The sequence below is a fragment of the Erinaceus europaeus genome, chromosome 14, assembly GCF_950295315.1.
Source record: "Erinaceus europaeus chromosome 14, mEriEur2.1, whole genome shotgun sequence".
NCBI classification, from domain to species: domain Eukaryota; kingdom Metazoa; phylum Chordata; class Mammalia; order Eulipotyphla; family Erinaceidae; genus Erinaceus; species Erinaceus europaeus.
In genome coordinates this window covers 45,819,804-45,840,398 of record NC_080175.1, presented here as the reverse complement: position 1 = coordinate 45,840,398, position 20,595 = coordinate 45,819,804, and the positions used below count along the sequence as shown (strand labels likewise).

The 20,595-nt window shown below is 51.1% G+C and overlaps 1 protein-coding gene and 1 long non-coding RNA gene across 5 annotated transcripts in view; one reads left to right on the top strand and one right to left on the bottom strand.

Annotated features, from left to right (window-relative positions):
* Positions 1–20,595, top strand: part of RPTOR (regulatory associated protein of MTOR complex 1) — a 352,764-nt gene that overhangs the window by 252,625 nt on the left and 79,544 nt on the right. For all 3 annotated transcript variants that reach the window (XM_060171822.1, XM_060171821.1, XM_060171823.1), the window contains exons 8-10: positions 9,395–9,495; positions 10,581–10,725; positions 19,733–19,808. In XM_060171822.1, the coding sequence (XP_060027805.1) occupies positions 9,395–9,495; positions 10,581–10,725; positions 19,733–19,808 (322 nt within the window). The remainder of the gene's footprint in view (positions 1–9,394; positions 9,496–10,580; positions 10,726–19,732; positions 19,809–20,595) is intronic.
* On the bottom strand, positions 3,367–6,505 carry LOC132532662 (uncharacterized). Of its 2 annotated transcripts, XR_009544569.1 has the most exons (4): positions 6,343–6,505; positions 6,011–6,076; positions 4,485–4,665; positions 3,367–3,772 (listed from the first exon to the last, which is right to left on the bottom strand). It is a non-coding gene; the product is annotated as an uncharacterized LOC132532662 (long non-coding RNA). The 2 variants fall into 2 exon arrangements; XR_009544568.1 differs by lacking the exon at positions 6,011–6,076.

The following is a 20,595-nucleotide window of genomic DNA, read 5'->3' as shown; positions in this document are numbered from 1 at the left end:
TTTCTCCTGTTTCAAGTACTTACTCACTCATAAGTGGGCTTGGAGTTGGGGGTATTCCATTTGGACCATAAAGATCAAGGCTCCTGCAGGTATTCGTGTGTACAGCTCTGTGTTTATTTCTCCTACACAGGTACCTCAGTGTGGGCTGGCTGGACATTTAGCCTGGCCTCCTCCTGCCTTTTTCCATTGCTGCACCATTTCACATCCCCACCAGGAGTGTCCCAGAGGCTTTGCAGTACATGCACATGGGCACTTGATAGTCTTGATCTGGCTCATGTTAGATTCTCTAATGGCTGGGTGGTACTGTATCACTGGGCTTGTAATTGGCCTTACCTAATGACTAATGCTGAACAGCTTGTCAAGCGCTGTCGGACACCAACTCATGTTCTTGAATGAAATGGATGTTCATGTCTTTTGCCAGTTTTTTAATTGTGTTGTTTGTTTCTAAGAGCCCCCTGTGTATTCTAGGTACAAGTTTCTGTCTTCTGCATTGTTGAGTCAGTCTAGCTTATGCTTTTCTTTTTCACCAGACTTTGAAGCACTGAGTCTTCTTATCTTCCTCAAGTCTGATGTCATACCTCTTTTAATCTGTGACCTTGATCTCTAATTTCTGTGTTCCACCTGAGATGTCTTTGCCTGCCCCAGGACTGAGGGTATTTTTCTGTTTTTCAAAAACTTTATGATTTTAACTAGTACATTTATATATATGATCTATTTCTATCCTTTAAAAAAACTTTATTTTTTTTTATTTATAAAAAGGAAACATTGACAAAACCATAGGATAAGAGGGGTACAACTCCACACGATTTCCATCACCAGAACTTCATACCCCATCCCCTCCCCTGATAGCTTTCCTATTCTTTATCACTCTGGGAGTGTGGACCCAAAGTCATTGTGGGATGCAGAAGGTGGAAGGTCTGGCTTCTGTAATTGCTTCCCTGCTGAACATAGGCATTGACAGGTCGATCCATACTCCCAGCCTGCCTCTCTCTTTCCCTAGTGGGGCAGAGCTCTGGGGAAGTGGAGCTCCAGGAGATATTGGTGGGGTTGTCTGTTCAGGGAAGTCTGGTTGGCATCATGCTAGCATTTGGAACCTGGTGGCTGAAAAGAGAGTTAACATATAAAGCCAAACAGATTGTTAAATTGTTGGCTAATCATGAACCTAAAGGTTGGAATAGTGCAGATGATGAGTTGGAGGGGGGTTCCATTTTGTAGATAGCTAGTAGGCCTATTTTAGTTATATTCCAAAGGGCCTGTGGCTATACTAGGTTTTTTTTTTTTTCGTTTTTGTTTTTCCCTGAGCCTGAAATCTGAAATGCAGGTGGATCCAAGTTATTATCTGGGGAGATGATGTCATGGCTTCATAAAGGACCAGTAAGCTGGATCAGGGAAGAGAGTAGCTCCTAGATATGGGAAATGTGTATAGATATTGTTGACTGTAAACCCTATCGATAGCTGGAAAAGAAAAACATTTTATTTTATTTTAATCAGAGAGAGAGACTGATACAAAGATACAGAAAAACCAGAGCTCAGCTCTGGCTGATGGTGGTGTAAGGGGCTGACCCTGAGAGTCTTTTGCAGAACCATTCTGCTGTCTCCCCAGTCCTTAGGAGCTATTTCATGTAAACATACATGAAAGGCAAGGACTGGTTTTTCTGTATGACTGTTCAGCTGTCTCAGAGTCATTGTACCTGCTACAAAAATCATTTGACTGTGTGATTTGGGTTGTCTTAATGTCTGTCTTTGTGCCAGTACTATACTATGTTCAATATTGGTTAATTTGATCCATGAATATGGTATATCTCCCTTCTACTTAAACCTTTGAAAAATATGTCAAAGCAATACTTAATGGTTTTGTTGTTGCGTCCTTCCTTTTTTATTAAATTTTTTAAGATTTTTGTTTATTTACTTTTTTTTTTCTTTTGTCTCCAGGGTTATCACTGGGGCTCAGTGCCTGCACTACAAATCCATTGCTCCTGGAGGCTATTTTTTCCCCTTTTATTGCCCTTGTTTTTAATTTTTCTTGTGGTTATTATTATTGTTGTTATTCTGTCATTGTTGTTAGATAGGATAGAGAAATGGAGAAAGGGGGGAGAAAGATACACACCTGCAGACCTGCTTCACCTCCTGTGAAGTGACTCCCTGCAGTTGGGGAGCCGGGGGCTCGAACTGAGATCCCTCCGCTGGTCCTTGCACTTTGTGCCATGTGTACTTAACCCACTGTGCTACCACCCAGCCCCATATTTATTTAATTTTATTATCGGGTAGAGACAGAGAGAAATTGAGAGCGGAGGGGAAGATAGAGAGACACTTGCAGTGGGGCCAGGTGGTGGCGCACCTGGTTGAGTGCATGTGTTACAATGCAAAAGGACCCGGGTTCAAGCCCCTGGTCCCCACTTGCAGAGGGAAAGCTTTGCAAGTGGTGAAGTAGTATTGCAGGTGTTTCTTTCCCTCTCAATCATCCCCTTCCCTCTCAATTTCTGACTGTCTCTATCCAATCAATAAATAAAGTTAATAAAAACAAATAAATAAGGGAGTCAGGTTGTAGCACAGCGGGTTAAGTGCAGGTGGCCCAAAGCCCAAGGACCGGTGTAAGGATCCCGGTTTGAGCCCTGGCTCCCCACCTGCAGGGGAGTCGCTTCACAAGTGGTGAAGCAGGTCTGCAGGTGTCTGTCTTTCTCTCCCCCTCTCTGTCTTCCCCCTCTTCTCTCCATTTCTCTCTGTCCTATCCAACAATGACGACAACATGTAACATGTACGTTCAACCAAATGCACCACCACCTGGCCCCATATTGCCTATTTATGTCTTTCTTGGTCTGGTGTGCTGTGTGGAGTGGGGCCTAGGACGGAGCATCATTCTGGACCTCCTCTGCAGCCACGAAGGAAGTTGAGCTGGTGCAGAGAAAGGAATCTAGAAGCAGTGGTCACTGGGGTTTCCAATAGACAGTGGACTCGGGAGTGATTTGTGTCACCTTCTTGGTGTTTGATCATTGTCCCAGTATCAGTAGTGATTTTCTGTAAACCAGGTTCCTACTCACTCCACATGGCTTAGCACCTGAGAGTCATTTGCTCACTCATCAGATCTGTAGCAAGCATCTGCTGTGGCTTTGTGTTTGGGCCGAGCACTGGCTTAGTGCCAAAGAGAACATGCACGGATCTCCTTGCGCAGAGCTCAAAGCCCACCTGAAGCCATGCTTCAGGACAGAGGTCTGCAGGCACCCTGGGAGCCTGGGCAGAACATGTGAGGAGGAGTAGGAGGCGAGAGCTGAATCTCCAGAGGTGCTGTGGGGATAGGGAGGTGTCTGCACAGACATGAGGATGCATTGGATTACTGGAAATGACAAGCTCTGAGTCACCAAGAAGCGCTATATTTAGTGACAGAAAAGACCACAAGGGAGTTGATAGGGCAGCTTGCAGCTTGCAAAGCCTTCCGCAACCACTTGTGTTGGCTGAGGTCTGAGGTGTAGACCTGGGACAGGGGACAGCGGGGGCCAGGAGGGGGCTCTGATGCCAGGTCAGCACCATGACCCGTCAGAGTCGTAGCTCTTAGAGAGGCCAAGCCTTCGGTCTCTGCCTCCACCTCACAGCTCAAGACACACTGAGTCCTGACCACATCAGGCCCAGCTTTCCTGGGAGGCCTGGGCAGTGCTCCTTCATATCAGCCTCGGGAAGTGCTGGCTGAGGGTAGCAATTGTTTTCAAAGAGGAAACTGCCATGAGTCAGACCTGTGGGCTGCCGGGCTCATGCTGTGTGCTCAGCACTCTGCCAGAAACTATAAGGAAATTGATTTATATCGAGGAAAGTAAGTCATTTTTCATACAGAATTGAGGGTCTAGTTACACAGATGATTAGCATGCACAGAGCAGTGGTGACTGAAGAGAAGAGTAAATATTGGGGCACCAGAGAAACCCCAGGAGGTCTGAGTTAGTCTTCTATCCAGTTAGAGAGGACACCCTCCCCAGCCCCACCCCTACCTCTGCTATCACAGACTTTGTGCATAGGGAGGCAATTTCTAGGGGCATTAGGGATGACGGGGACAAAAGAGTAGAGACAAACTTTGATCTTGTGTCTGTGGGGCCCAATTCAAAGATAACTAGCTCAGGTCGAGTGATAGGTGATCATTGTACACTCAGCAATCCCCACTGAGAGCCACCTCTGCATGCGCTCAGAACTCTGCATGCATCCTGCTGGACTCCAGCCCTCACCCCTGTAGCCAGAGCCCCACAACCCGTGCTGACCAGAGGGATGCCCATGTGGCAGGAGCTAGAGCTGAGGGTTAGGTGGAGGAGCCAGTAGGCTCCTGGCTTGGTTGGGGAGAGGATGGTGTATCTCCACAGAGCCAAAAAGAGGGCTCTGTGTAGTTGAGGACTGGGGCCAGATGAGTGAATTGTGCTTGTGGTTCCCATGAGAGCCCCTGCACAGGGTCGAGGGTAGAGATGAACGGCCTGGCTGTTGGTAGGTGCTGGGGAGGTCAGGGGAGCCACTTCCAGGATCGCTGTCCTGTGAGACTTGAAGGGAGAGACGGGGCTGGAGATGGACACCTGGTGGAGCATGTGCCAAGAGGCTGTTTAGGTCCAGAAGAAGGGGACGGCCACATCCGGAGGCTTAGCAAATAGCCAGACGGGAGGGCAGACTTCTGGGGTCTGTGATTCCCAGCCACTCCCCCTGGGGGCAGGCAGAGACAGAGAGGATGCAACCATATTTTACCATGTGAGTCAAAGTCAGGGCAAGACAGTGTCAAGGGGATCAAAGTGGATTGGCCACCAGCTGGGAGGTTTCCTGGGATGGGAGGCCAGTCTGTGACCCCACACCCACCCCTAGTCCCCAGCCCTGTGTGGCAGGTCCCCCATGGAGGGAGTCTGTGAACTTGAGAGCTGAAACTCCTAAGGAGAAGAGCTGGCCTGTCCCTGGGACTTGGGGAAGCCAAAAGCAAGCTTTCCCTGCCCCAGCCCCGTCACCCCCATAAATGCAGCTGTAGCTGACCTGGGCTTTGGGGGGAGGGAGAAGAGAGAAAAACTGGGGTGAACAAGCTGTCACGCAGCTGGTGTGTGCCAGGGCCAGATGACCCCCCATGACAGCCTAGGGGTTGAAGGCAAGGAAGGTCACCCCCAAAAAGAATCAGAAACCCATAGGAAAGCCCAGATGTTCGGGTAAAAATAACCCCTGTGGCAACAGTGGTGCTGCAGGGTTTGAGGAGGTGGCATGCATTTCCTCAGGAGATCTCACTGGCTCCTGAAGTGCGATCTATCCATTTTATTTCCGTCCTGCTTTGCACAGAAGGTTGGCCTGGGTGACTCAGAGCAGAGAAACCGCCAGAAGGCCCGGGCCACACAGGCGGGCCCAGAGCCCCCTCCATGTCTCCCAGCTCAGTGAGCTGCCCCCACTGCTCCCAGGGAAGGGAGTCCTCCATGAGCACCATGTGGAGATGGCTAGAGGGCTGCCCTGCTCATTACCCAAATGCCCCAGCAGCTTTTGTGATGTGGGTGGTGTTTGTAGGCTACACTGCCCCCTCCCTTGTGCCCACCAATGACCTCACACTCCATGGCACTGGGTCTTAACACTGCTGTTGGCATGAGAAATGAGGATAGTTGGACCCAGTCCATGTGGTCCAGTCTACAGACAGAGAAGAATTGTGAACTCTGTCAGCAGGTGGCATGGGGATCAATAGCCCCTTCACTGGAAATCTGTGGCCTTTTGAGCACATGGCAGTAGGGGGTCTGGTTTTGCATTTAAAGCATGGCAGTGCACCCAACTGAGTGCACATTCCAGTGCACAAGGACCCAGGTTCGAGCTGCTGCTCTTGGCCTGCAAAGGGACCCTTCACAACAGTGAAGCAGATCGGCAGGTGTCTCTCCTTCTCTCCCTCTCTACCTTCCCTGCTCTCTCAATTTCTCTCTAGCCTATCAAATAAAGGGAAGAAAAAAGGGGAAAAACAGCTGCTGGGAACAGTGGATCTGCCATGCAGGCACCACGCCCCAGTGACAACCCTGATAGCAGTTTAAAAACTCACCTGACAGCCCAGTGACTTGGCCAGCCAGCAGGGACGCAGCTTTTTTTCACTCTGTGAAGGTGAACCCTGCGACACACACACACACACACACACACAGTGTGGCCTTCCCTCAGCCACAGGTGAACAGTGTCAGCTGTGTACAAGTGAACGGTCAAGAACGTGTTCGCCAGTATGGTGTGCTGAGGCTCCTAATGTGTAACCAAGAGTCCAAGAGTCTGCACTCTTTGTCTTCTCTACTTAATGTTGTACAGCTGTGCCTACACACACACACACACACACACACACACACACACACGTAAAAATACTCAGACAACAGCTCACTGCCACCTCACCATTGCTGTTCCCTTGTTTCCTTACTCCTTGCTCACAGACAGATGCTTCTGACTCCCCATTTTTCACTCTGGTTTTGGGTCAGTCTTTGGACGTGTTTCTTCCAGGGAGGAACCCCACACTCCCGCACTCATCCACCCTGCGGGCTAAACCCTGCTGCCTATGGAAAGCAGCTGCTTGACTCTGCTATTCACAGACCCTTGTTCCTGTGCTGAGGGCTGATCTGAGCCTGGCACCTTGAAGATAACAGCACACAAAGCCACAAAACATTGTCAGGAGTCATAGTCTTTCCCTCTGGGTAGACAATGCCTTCCCTGTTGGGGGCAGAAAGCTTTCTGGAATTTAGAAATATTTCTGAGGAGACTTCTGGAGTCGCTTGGACACTGATGCTGTTTTCTATCATTTCACTGGCTTCCTGTCTCCTATTTTTCTTGTCCTATCATCTTGGGGGGGGGCTCAGGAGAAGATGTTATATGGAGGAGGAAGTTAAGCAGCCAGCCCAGCTGTGCCTTTCCTGGGGCCTCTGTGACTGTCCTCACACAGAGTGGTGCCATGGAATGGGCCCAGCTCACAGGAGTTACTGATCTGAAAGTCTTATAAACAGCAGGAATCCCACTCTCATCTCTGAACCAAGCCACAGGGGAACATTCCTTTGGAAGCAGGTCTCCTGTGAGAGAGATGGCTAGAATAAGAGCCATTACATCAGGCTAGCAAACTAGCTCACTTGGATAGTGCGCTGCTTTGCCATGTGTGCAACCCAAGTTCAAGCCCAGCTCCTACCACACTCAAGGAAGCTTTGGGGCTTCCCCCACCACACACACACACACACACACACACACACACACACACACACACACACACACACCTCTTAAAAGAAATAAAATAAGTTAGCCTATAGATAATGAATGATTGAATATTTTCCATGTTTTGCTTCTGTGTCTTCTCTGTAAAAGCCTTATCCCTACCTTAGCTATGTTAAATGTTCCTAACTATATCTGTCTTGTGCTATTCTATTCAAATAGATATTTGCTCCAGTAAACTCTTAAATTAAAAAAAAAAAAAAAGGAGGGGAGCGGGCAGTGGCACACCTGGTTTAGCATACATGTTACAATGCACAAGAATCTGGGTTCAAGCCCCTGGTCCCCACCTGCAGGGGGAAAGCTTCACAAACAGTGAAGCAGGGCTGTAGCTCTCTCTCTCTCTCTCTCTCTCTCTCCATATATATATATCACACCCTCCTCTCTCAATTTCTGGCTGTCTCTGTCTGATAAATAAAGATTTTTTAAAATATTTATTTATTCATGAGAAAGATAGGAGGAGAGAGAAAGAGCCAGATATTACTCTGGTACATGTACTGTGGGGGATTGAAACCAGGACCTCATGCTTGAGAGTCCAATGCTTTATCCACTGTGCCACCTCCCGGACCACAAATAAAGGTAATTTAAAAGAAGAAAAAAAATAAAAATAGAGCTGGGCAGTGGCACATCCAGTTGAGTACAAATGTTACCATGCACAAAGAACCAGGTTCAAGACCCCAGGGGGGAAGCTTCACAGCAGGGCAGCAGGTGTCTCTGTCTCCATCCCTCTATTAACTACCCACCCCAGTTTCTCTCATTCTCTATCCACTAGAGTATGTCTGATTTAGGGGGCCCGTCCACAGCTCCTACCCTAACTCTCAGGGGTAGCCAAGTGCCACCCCACCCCACACACACACGTGCAGCCCCCTGCTCTCTGCTGGCTGGTGCTTCCTCCTGTCCCTGTCTCCCAGTGCCACCTCCCACCACCTTTGGCAGAGTTCCTCCCCACACTGGCTGGGCTGCGTGTCCTGGGCTGTTGTGTGCCTGCTCTGTTGGCTACCCAACCTCTCCCACCACACTGGAAGCTCCTGCTCCATTCTCCTGCACCCATGGCCTCCTCCTCCCACTCCTAGGCCCCGATGTGTGCTGAATGAATGGCCCTGTGGAGCAAGCTTTCCTACATGGGCTCCTGGGAGACCAGTGTGCTCCTGTGGGTGGTGACAGCATGGAGAAGATTGAGCCATAGAATGCGGCTTAAATGCTTCTGTAGCAAATGCCACAGCTCCACAGAGACAGGAGTCCAGGTGCAAGGCTCCCCGCAGATATGGTCTTGGGTGTTGGTCTGATGCCTTTGCATCAACATGGAGTGGGAAGAAGGTGGAAGGTGGAGGTAGAGTCTGGAGATGTAACATAGAAGATGACACGTAGAAGTAGATGAGTCTTGGGGCTGGGAGATGGCTCAGTGAGTGGAGTGCACACTTTAGCAGGTGTGGGGCCGAGTCCGAGCCCTGGCACAACATGGTAGCACCATGAACAGCACCTAGGGAGCTCTGTGGGTGGTGGAGCCATGCTCTGGTGCCCCTCCCGTAAGTATATATAAGTATATAGAATTCAAAAATTGAGTGGGGAGAAGCAGCTTGGAGGTATCACAGCCTCAGCTCATGCCCTGGAAACACATCAAAATTTAAAAATAAGTAAGTCTTAGAAACAGGGCAGGCTATAGTAGCCTGGGCAGAGCCTAGTGCTCCCACCTCTGGGCTGCACTCTCTACCTTCCTTGGCTGTTGTTAAAATTCGGTGGCTCTTGCTGGGCGGGCTAGCTTCACGGCAGGTAACAGAGACGCGGAGACAACGGCTGGGCAGGGCAGCTGTATTTCTTTATTCAGGAACAACGATTCATAAAGTAAGACAAACTAATCACCAAACAGAACTCTGCTGTCTCTTTGCGGCGGCACAAGCACTCTCCCTTACTCTGGAACTCTGGAACCCTCCAACTCTGGAACTCTCGTGGGGTTCCTTTGGGGCAGGGCCAAGCAGGCCCGCGAAACTAACTGGACTGATCTAATTCTCTTGGTGGGGGAGGGCTAGAACAAACCAATGTAAAGCATACAACACTTGGCTCTCATCTGTCTTGTCTACCCCGGGCCCTCCCTTGAGTAGTAGGCACAGGCTCTACCACCCAGCTACACCCGAAGCTGCCTCCCCTCAGGTCTTCCCTCTCACCATGGTATCACTAACAGAAACCCCATGTTTCCTAGAATCCCTGGGCGGCTGAACGACAGGAGGACTCCGCTGGGTGAGCTGAACTGGATCTTCACAGCCATCACGGACACCATCGCCTGGAATGTGCTTCCTCGAGGTGAGACTGGTGCTGCCGTAGGGCTTCTCTCTCCTTGAAATCTTTGGTGCTATTTGTGTTTCCCTAACCAGGACTGCCATGAAAAATCACTAGGACATTTTTTTTATTGACGATTTTGGAATTTGGAGTTTCTTCCTACTTATGTATACTTGTCTGTACTACCCATGGGAAATGTATCTGTTTTGCTCAACTTGCTTTTAAGAGTTTTTGATAGAGGCCTGGGAGACAGCATCATAGTTTTGTAAAAGACTCGCCTGCTCTATCTTTGTATCTCTATCTTTCACACTATCTCTTTCACTGAAAAACAATATATATTTGCTTCCAGTTACTGGGGCTTGGTGCTGGCACTAGGCATCCACTACTCCTGGCAGCCATTTATTTTTCTATTTTATTGGATAAGGTAGAGAGAAATTGAGAGAGGAGGGGGAGATAGGGAGAGAGAAAGATACCTGCAGACCTGCTTCACTACTTGTGAAGCATCTCCCATACAGGTGGGGAGCCGGGGGGTTGAACCTGGATCCTTCTGTGGGTTCTTGTGCTTTGTATTATATGTGCTTAACCAGATGCGCCACTGCCTGCCACTCCCCCCCAATATTTTTAAAGTGTTATTGATATGAGGCTGGGAGGTAGTATATCTGGTTGAAGAATCTGAGTTCAAGCCACCAGTCCCCTCCTGTTTCATAGAGAGTGAAGCAGTGTCTCTCTCCTTCCCTATCTGCCTCTTCCCTCTGTCTCTATCCAAATTTTAAATATTAATTAATTAATTAATTTTAAAAGATAGAAGTAAATTAAGGGGAGGGGATAGCCTAGAGATGGTTCACCCAGTAGAATACAGACCTGGGTTCAGTACCTCCACCGTCTCCTTTTGCTGTCTCTTGCTCTCTCTGTTGTTTTTCAGCTCCTGTCTGGGAACAAGAAAAAAAAAAAAAAAGAAAGAAAGAAAAAAGTCCCCCAGGAGTGGTGGGAATGTACAGGCATGAGGCATGGAGTCCCAGCAGCAACCCTGGTTTTCAAAATAAAATAATAAATGTGTGTTTGTCTTCGCACACTGGACGTGAGATGATGCCTCTCCTGTCTTCCTACAGATCTCTTCCAGAAGCTCTTCAGACAGGATCTGCTGGTGGCCAGTCTGTTCCGGAATTTCCTTCTGGCAGAGAGGATCATGAGGTCATACAACTGCACCCCGGTCAGCAGCCCACGTCTGCCCCCCACCTACATGCATGCCATGTGGTGAGTGGCTCATGTCTGCCAGACTCTGGGTGGGTGCTTGTGTCTGTGGGGGAAGGAAGCCAGGTAGGAAGCCTATCCCAGCCCAGAGACCCTGATGATTACAGAGAGGAGACAGGGTTCTGCCTGAGGCTCTGTGAGCAAGGAGCAGGTGGCTCTGAGCTCCTTCCCGCTTCCCACCTCTGTCACTGAGGGGCTGGGGAATGAATAGATCCAGGGCAGAGAAAATGCACCATATGAGGCATGTCTGGGATTACTATGGAGAATTGAAACTGTTGGGTTCCAGTGAGCCCTCATGTTTATGTCACAGGTATGCACACACATCCGAGTGTGGTCCTTTGGGACTGTGGGCAATAACGTGCCCAAGCAGGGCCACTCTGTTTACCCTGAAGGTGGCAACAGTACTAGGAATAAAGCTGCCTTTCACTGTGCCATTGTATCTGGGGACACCTGGGGTCATCTGTACCCTTGCCATTCCAGCAGAAGCAGAAATTGAGGAAGTGCTAAAATGGAACAAGAAAGCACAAGTGAGTCAGTTCCATCCCACAGTGGGGGAAACCTTGATACAAGCATCTAAAAAGAGCAATGCATTTATCTTTAGCCTCCATAACCGCGCTGTGGTGTCTTCTCATTTTAGCCACTGGTTTATTAATATGTGGATCACCACGTTGTCCCCGGACAACCAAAAACCTGGAACATCTAGGAGCTTATAAACTCCCTGCCTCTCATTCACTCGAGGAAAGCCAGGAGCTCGTGTTCTTTTTGGCAGCAAGGAGTGAACCCTGGGTCTCAGACTTGTGGCCCTGCTGAGAGAACCCACCAGGCCCCATTTTTGCACTTTGATTTCTTCTTGAGAGAGGGGAGAGATGGAGGAATAGGTTAGCACAGCTCCACCACCCATGGAGACCTCTCCCCTACCCCAATACTGTCCATAGTGTTTGCATGGGGAGTTGAGGTCAAATCCAGGGCCTCAAGCACAGTAAGGCATGCACTCTGTTAGCTGAGCAGATCTAACAGGAACTAATTTTTTTTATTATATTTATCTATTTTCCCTTTTGTTGCCCTTGTTTTTATTGTTGTTCTTGATGTCATTGTTGGATAGGACAGAGAGAAATGGAGAGAGGAGGGGAAGACAGAGAGGGGGCGAGAAAGACAGACACCTGCAGACCTGCTTCACCACCAGTGAAGCAACTCCCCTGCAGGTAGGGAGCCAGGGGCCCGAACTGGGATCCTTGCGTTTTGCGCCACATGCACTTAACCACTATGCTACCGCCCGACTCCCCAGGAACTAATGTTTTTATGTGGCAGTCACAACATCACACTGTCAACAGGGAAAGTTAAAGCAGGTGCAGTCTGAATCCTTACTAAGATTGAGTGGCAGAAAGAACCCCTCCCCTGTGTGGAGAATGAAGAAATAGAGCTGAACACCTGAGAAGTCGGGCGCAATAGCAGCCTAAAGCCCATGTCAGCAAAATGCAGATGGTGTCAACCTCATGAGCTCATGGAAGCTAGATTAGGAGAGGGTTGCCTGCCAGCCACTGCAATGCTTAGCCTGAATAATCAGGGGAGGGCCCATGTTTCTGCAGACTAGATCCATAGAGCAGCCTAACTCTCTTTAAGAAAAGGGATGCCATGCACTCTAAGGGACAGGAAGTGGGAGAGAAGCCCAGCAAAGCCACCCCAGAGGGGACACAGTACTGCAGGACAGGACAGAGACCAGGGCTAAGAGCAAACTTCTGCCTAAAGGCTCAGCCGGGCATCACCCTGTATCTTTCCACTCATCTCAAGGTCGTGACTCATGGACCTCTTGGAGGTCTCTAGGCTCAGCACTTGTTTGTGTAGCACTGCTCAGTATGAGGCCTATGGTCTAAATGAGGCAGCAGCCCCTCCAGAGTTATCTCCTCTGACTGAAACAATAGCCTTCTGCCCTGTGCATCCTGCTCCCCAAAGCTCATACAACAGTCCTCGTCCACACGGCTGCCAAGGAACACAGCAGCCCACGGAGTCTTGAGCATACAGAAAGCCTGGGGCTTGGGAGAAGCTCGTGGACTCCTGGGGGTTTCTGTTTCCCCGACCTCCCCCTTTATGAACATTTTCTAGAGCTGCTCTGGGGCTGGTGTAGCACCCTAAGGACTTGGGTACCATATAGTGGCTCAATCTCAGACACCCCTGTGATGTGTCAGCTGTAGCCTAGGGCCTTTGTCCTCCCTTTTGGATGATCTCTAGTTGGTTTTTAAGGGTGCAGACTGGCTTTGGGGTTCTGTTAGGCAGTGCTCCGGGAAAGCACGCCCTGGGCAGGAAAGTGGCCCTGATGGAGAGCAAAGTCAAGCTGAGTGAGTCTTGCAGCTGTGTGAACCTACCCTCTGCAGCTATGAGGATGGGGTGACCCACCTGCCTCAGTTCCCCCAGCAGTGGGGCCAATACTATAACAGGTGTTCCCCTCTGTCAATGCCCATCTGTCTCCTGCAGAGATTGAGAGGTTCAAAAGGGAATTCCTCTCCCCTTAGTGTCCAGCCTCCTGGCTCCCAGTCAACCTGTTTCTTTTTTTATTATTATTATTTTTTAATATTTATTTATTTTCCCTTTTTATTCCCTTTGTTTTTATTGTTGTAGTTATTATTATTGTTGTTATTGATGCCATTGTTGTTGGATAGGACAGAGAGAAATGGAAAGAGGAGTGGAAGACAGAGAGGGAGAGAGAAAGATAGCAGATCTGCTTTACTGCCTGTGAAGCAACTCCCCTGCAGGTGGGGAGCTGGGGGCTCGAACCGGGATCCTCATGCCAGTCCTTGCACTTTGTGCCACATGCGCTTAACCCACTGTGCCCATCTGGGCTGTGTTCAGAGTGAATGTACTTGTAACCCCCTACATGTTCTTAGGCATCACAAGGAGACAGCACTAGCCCCAAGGGCACCCCACAGAGGGAACCGCAGCCACCTCCCAGCTGCCACTGTCCTCACAGAGATGCACCTCCACAGGCCTGCTCCAATGGACATTCAGGGGGGGAGGGTGCAGGAGGAGACATACTGTGGCCAGGCTGATATGGGTCTACTGGTTCCCAAGCTGACTTCTTGGCTTCCCCAAGAAGGCACATTCTGGGGTTTGGACCTCTTAATTCTTTTTCTTTTTTAACCCCTAAATTTAAACACATCTTGTGTGCCATTCAGCAGTATAATCTTGTTTAAATATATGGGGGGATCATAAAAAGCTATGCCTGGTGCCAGTCCCCTATAGGACTAGAGCAAGAGGTCTCCTCTTTAGAAGCTGGTAGATATTACTTTTGTAATTAATCATCTCCATGTAGACTTCCATTAAGCCTTTAAAACCCGAAAAGCTGTCATTTAAAGTTGAGCCATCTAGGTTAAGGTTTTCCCTGACAGTATAGGAGACAGAGAAGATGGAAGAGGAGTCCTTTTCCAGAGCAGAGTGTATTGAGCAGGACTCCTGTGCTCCCAGTGCTCAGACCCAGCCTCATTCACTATTCTTGAATGGTCGTGACTAGAGCCCATTAGATCCACGTAGCCTGGACTGGTGACAGCCTGGGCCCAGCCTGCATTCCCCCTCCTGCCCCCAGCCCTTTTGTGCCTGAGAGAGGATGAGTCTGCAGCCTGTGAGCAGCACACATGGCACACACACTCCACCATGTTGAACCCACATCCCCACAGGAACCTCGGGGATTAGCTGCAGAGAAAGCACCCATCCATCCATCCAGTGCTGGTAGTGACACTGCTAACCCACTAGATCAGCAATCAAATGTAAATCTAGCTTCAGACACAGAGAAGAAGCACACTCGTGGCGGCAGAGAGAAGAGGGTCTCTGCCCTGTCACTCAGCCACAGGCCTACAGTGTGGCTGCTCTGGGCTTTTGCCTGGTCCCTGCAAGCCAGTCAGCACCTCAACCTGGGTGTCAGGGTAAACTCCACTTGAAGGAAGACCTGGGAGTCTGTGGCCTCACCTGCCCCCTTCTGCTGCCTCCAGAAAGGTTATGGGAGATGGGGTTCAGCAAGCAAAAAGAGAACCCAAGGGCTCCCCTCCCATCCCCAGAGGAAAAGTGCCAGCACTGTATCTCAGACTAGACCTGTGAAAGAATGTTCCAGAATGTGGAAGCTGCAGCCTTCCTGAAATGTGAACCATCACTGATGACCCTGATCACAGTGGGGTGGATGAAGGGTGGCTGTCTGGGTCCTGCTAGTGTCCTGATGACCTGGGACCTTGAAGCTGGCCCATGTCCCATGCCGGAGAGTAGTACATGACCCTGACTCTGTGCCCACACTGAAGCTTAACAGGAAGCACTGCTGAAGGCTCAGAGAGAGACCCTCCAGCTGGCAGTGGCCCCGGTTTCTGTACAGACTCTCCCTGCTGGCACAGAGTCAGAGTCAGGAAGAGCTGGGTCATGCAGCTCCTCCTGCAGGTCACGCCGACTTGGCTAGAGGGACATCTCAGACAGTGTCCCTCCAACCCTTGGCTGAGTTGCAGTTTGGTCACCACAGCAGGAGCCCTTCTGTGTGGGTTCATGAGTATGGTCACTCTAGGGAGTTGTAAACCCCATTTCTCAAATGCCAGGGCCCTACTTCCCATGTGGCTTGGCCACGGGAGCCACCTTTTCTGCTCTCTCCTTTGTTGGTGTCTGGCCACCCCATCTGAGGGGTGTTCTGAGGGACAATGACAACTCAGACTACTGTTCTCAAAGGAGAGCAGTGAGGTGGGGCAGGCACTGACGCAGCGGTGGAAGCAGCAGCAGGGTGGGGGAACCCTGAGGCTAGAGACCAGGGTGTCTTTCTTTTTTTTTTTTCTTTTTTTTTTTTTTAGGACAGAGAGAAATGGAGAGGAGGGGAAGACAGAGAGGAGGAGAGAAAGATAGACACCTGCAGACCTGCTTCACCGCCTGTGAAGCGACTCCCCTGCAGGTGGGGAGCCGGGGTTCGAACCAGGATCATTATGCCGGTCCTTGTGCTTTGCGCCACCTGCGCTTAACCCGCTGCGCTACAGCCCGACTCCCCCAGGGTGTCTTTCATCAGCAGCTGGTGGGGGCCTGTGTATGCTGGATGCTGGATTGGTGGTATGTGACCCTGGATTTCCATATTATGTATTGAGGGGGCAAGAGGGGAAACCTTAAAACATTAGTCTGAGCCCCAACTCCCCACACACATGCACCCATAAAGAGGCCACCCTTTGTACTTCCCCAGGAGCACCCAGCAGAGGCAGTCAGGCTCAGCCTTGAAAATGAATAATTCACTATCTGGTTATGATATTCCATGGGTGGCAGCGGCGAGAGGTTGAATTTTTAGTAGGGGGTGCAGAGAACAAAGCCTAACAGTAATTGAGGTTAAAGTCCAGAATAACACATGCTTGCACGCCACTTCTAGCAGGGGTGCTGGTGATGAAAAAGCTAGACCAGCTTCCTGTTTAATTTTTGATGTGGGGCCATCAGAGAGCCATTCTCCTTTGCTTTCAATTTCTGCCAGTCTTAGAGCCTGGCTCCCCTGGGCAGTAATAGTCGGCATTCCCGGGTACTGGCAGGGCAGCTCCGTGCAGATGGAGCCTGGAGGGAGGCTCCACCGCCCACTCCTGGGCCCCTGCCATCCATCCATCCATCACAGCCGTTTCCTGAAAACCCCAGCTCTGCTGGCATGGCACGTTTTCCACAGTGAGTCATGAGCTGCCCACGGCTCGAAGAGCCCCTGCTCCCTCCCGGCTAGGGGCTGGGGGCTGGGGGAGGACAGGCCTGCGCCTCAGCTCTGGAACACTCTGGAACGCCTCTAGCTCGGCTGTGGGAAGTGCGAACCCAGACACCTCCAAGCTGGAGCAAGAGTGAGTGAGGGAATGGATACCAGGCCTGCAAGCCACAGCACCCCCTCCCCCCCAACGCCAAATTCAGCCACCTAGTTCATTTTTATTTCTGCAGTGCCCAGCTGACGGCATTATTGTCACACAGCTGTCAGCCTTGGTAAGGGTGTGGTGTTTGTGAACTTTAATGGGGTCCTGGGTCCTCAAGTCCAGCCTCTTCTGGAAGAATCAGCCACAATGCCAGAGAGGTGGCCCCTGCTGTCCCCTGGTGAAGCCACTCTTAGCATTCCTGAGGGTCTCACTGCCACTCCTCCCTGGAGCCCTAAGCAGGCCCCTCCTCCCCACCTGCAGACACTGTGCTAACCAGTCTTGGCTCTGAGCACTTCTGTGTGGGCCCGGCCACCTAAATGATGCCCACCTACCCATATGGCTCCTGCCATCCCAGGGATCTCACCTGGAAGCAATAACAGCCAGCCTGGGCTGGATCTGGGCAGCATCCCACCCCACCCCCAGGTTGAGCCTAGATATACCTAGAAGCCACTAGCCTCCAATGATGAGGTCACAGAGGTTTGTCCCCTCCTTGGCACAGCTATCTCTGGCCAGGGTGCAGGAGACACCTGTTTCAAGTGGCCTCTCCATGAAACCTCACTCTTCTCCACTTTGTATAGAGCTTCCAGGACCATGAAGAGCTCTGGGGTGATGGCAAGAGCTTGGCAGCCTTTTTGGAAAATGGAGCCAGGGCGTGCATGTCAGCCTGCTGTGTAGAGGCAAGGTACACCCCGTACCTTCCCCTGGTCTTAACCCTACTGTACCTCTTAGTAGGGCTTCATTGCTCTCCCTAACTGTTTCCACACCAGCAGCATTCCCTCCTGGATGACAAGTAGCTTATCCTGGTCTGGGCACTTACAGAGCATATGGGAGCCATTTGTTGCCTGTACTTTGAAGCCTTTTGATTATCTCCTGATTACCTCCTAATTATATCAGTAGGGGGATGGCCGTGCCTGCCAGTGGACCAGCTGGAGAAAATGGGTTCATTTCCTAAGTCTGACTAATGAAAGAGTGCCCCAGTCAGTTTTTACTGTCTTTTGTTTTTCAGCCTTGGCCTGATCCTTTACTAACATGACTTGTAAAGGTACTCTTACACACAGACTGCAGGTTCATTAAATAAACCTAAATAAACTTTACTCTGACCCAGGACCCCTCAGGAAAAGGCTTGGGGAGGAGAGAGCCTTTCTGGGAGCTGAGTCCACCACCATGCTTACACAGGATAAATTTCCACCTCCAGGGAGACCAGGAGATCATCACACTCAGTCTGGATCCCAGGGGATCGGATGGAAATGAGAGGAGGGCTGACACATACTGTACCTAGGGTTAGCACTAATGATCTCTATAGGAAAATCTTGGGGGGGTCCCTAACTGTCAGGAGCACTACCAGGGCCTTCCTATCACCCAGGGTCACAGAAGGACACAGACTTGGTTCACAGATGGTGACAAGGCCCTGCTGAGCTGTCACTATATGGGCTTGTCTGTGCATGAGGGCACTGCCCCCTGGGCCTGGCTGGTGGATGAGCACATAGAAAATGGAGCCCAGGGCCCCTGCCATGGGTAACACCTGCCCTTTCCCCCACACCCCCACCTGTGGGGCCAGAGCTCTCTCTCTTCCTCCTCTGCCTCTTTTCACGAAAAGCTGACTCAGTCCATGCAGAGTAGTCGCTAGAAGCAAAGATGTGGGCTTGAGCAGCGAGAGCAGTGGGCACAGTGAGTGAGGGCAACACAGGGGGTGGGGTTGAGGGCCGGGGAGCATGGGTTGGGGGCCCAGAGAGGCAGAAAGCATTGCAGTGTGGACCTGGGGGACAATATGCAGGGCAGGAAGGACAGGACCTGGGAGGCAGGGGAGGTGGTGAATGTTGGGACACTCTCACCTCCCCTGGGGGTGGGGGGTTGCTGAGGGAACCCCAGGTTTCAGGAGCCCCTGGAAGTTGCCTGCACACTCATGAGCCAGGGCATGGCCACTAGGGGCCCATGGGTACCCCAGGATGGAAGGGATGGTGTCCTGGGACCTGAGCAGAAGCCAGGAGCCAGGGTGGAGTGTTCTGCCAGGTGGATGTGTCCTCATACCACAGAGGCAGACAGGCAAACGCAGAGTTGTGTCTCAGGCAGCAAGGTCAGCTGAGGCCACACAGCTGACAGTAGAACAGACCCAGGCTACATCCCAGTGCTGGCTTGGGATGGACACAGAAGCAGCTGTCCACACCAGAAATGAGGGGGAAGGGGGACCCCAAGGAATAGACATTCCACAGAGGCTGGAGACACCTTCCCTCAACTACAGAGCTACCTGGCCCATGTAACAGCCAGAGGCAGTGTCCACTGGCTGGCCCCTCTTCCTGTGTGAAGGCCTTTCCTGAACTCTTCAGTGTGTGTGTCAGGAAGCAGGGGGGAGGCAGCGGGTGCAGAGAGCCCTGGGCAGCTCCCACAAGGAGAGAGTGTGGGAGCCTGTACCCACTCATGAGGTGTGGAGTGATCATGGAGGCCCATGGGGGCACAGATGAGTCTGCTGACAGATGATGCTGCTAGGTGTTACTCGGTGCTTACACTTTCCTGTGGGTTAAAGGTGGTTCAAAGTGACCATGGAGTCAAAACATGCTGTAGCCACTCAGCACACTACAGCCAGCCTGCTATCATCTATCAGGCTGCCTACCCCGCCAGACACCCCTGAGAAACTACCCAGGAGCCTTGGGGGATAACAGGCCCACCTCCTCAAGTGTGTCCACCCAGGCTTATGCCACAAGCTTATGAGCTATACAAAAACCTCAGAAATCTGTGTGGTTTCTACATCTGAACCTCAAAGACTGGCACAGCACTGGAATCAAGGTGCCCAGGGTGTGTGTGGGCTGTGGAGTTAGATCCTGGGTGGCAGGTTCCCCTACCCTGAAGTTGGCCCTGCCCACTCATACAGCACTGTCCACCTTGTCCCTGTATAATTGGGCACCTGAGCACCTAAGCCTCTAGGGTATGACACAGGACCATGGGGCATGTGTGCCGAGCCCCCAAACTTGCACAGAGGCTGCATGAGACAGTGGGCTGACTCCCTTTCCGACACCTGAGCTTGTCCTCAGCCCAACTCCAGAGGCAATGGCATTGCTCTCTGGAAGGGTGATGGGAGAGCCCCCTGCACCCACGGACCCCAATCACTCATGCTCTGCTTCCCCCTATCCCACCCTCAGGCAAGCCTGGGACCTGGCCGTGGACATCTGCCTCTCTCAACTGCCCACAATCATTGAGGAGGGCACTGCGTTCCGGGTGAGTCCCTGCAGCCATCCTATGTGCTCATAGCAGGATCACTTCCAAGGCTCCCAAGCTCCCAGCCCCGTGTCCTTAGTTGCCAGGGGGAACAGGGCACACGGGGATGAAACAGGCATTCAGTAGGCGCTCAGGCCATCCTGGCACCACAGAGGGTCCCTGCCCCTACCCTCTCCATTGCTCAGGATTCATCAGTGCCAAGTTGTCCTGCAGGAAGGCCAGGGGCCTGGGAGTGTGCACCTGTGCATGGGTGGGGGGAAGGGTGTACATCTGTCTAGGTGTGTGTGTTTTGTGACTGACTCTAGGGGTGTGGGTGTGTGTGTGTTTTGTGAGTGACTCTTCCCCTAGCTGGGATGTCCCTCTTGAATCTTCTGTTTTCACCTTTGTTGCAGAGCTTCCTCTCCTCTTCTCAGGGGCACCCTCTGGCCTGCAGCAGAAGTGTCAAGGCCACACCTGACAAGGCTCTCCTCTCTACCTACACACTGTGCTCTGACACCTCCTCCCCTCCCATGGGCTGCCTCTCCACCCTATTCTCCTCCTTTGCCTTGTTTGCAGTGTCAGGGCCTCATGCTGTGTGACTCCACTGCTCCCAGACTTTTTAATTTATTAATTTTCAGAAAGAGAAAGGAAGTGACCACAGCATTCCACCACAGTCTATGGGACCCTCCCCCTACACACAGCTCCCACCAGCTATGGTGTTCCTGTGAGGTGTCAGGTCTGGAACCTGGGACCTCTCCCTTGCTCTACCAAGTGTGCTATCTCCAGGCCCCTTTGTTTTTGTTTTTCA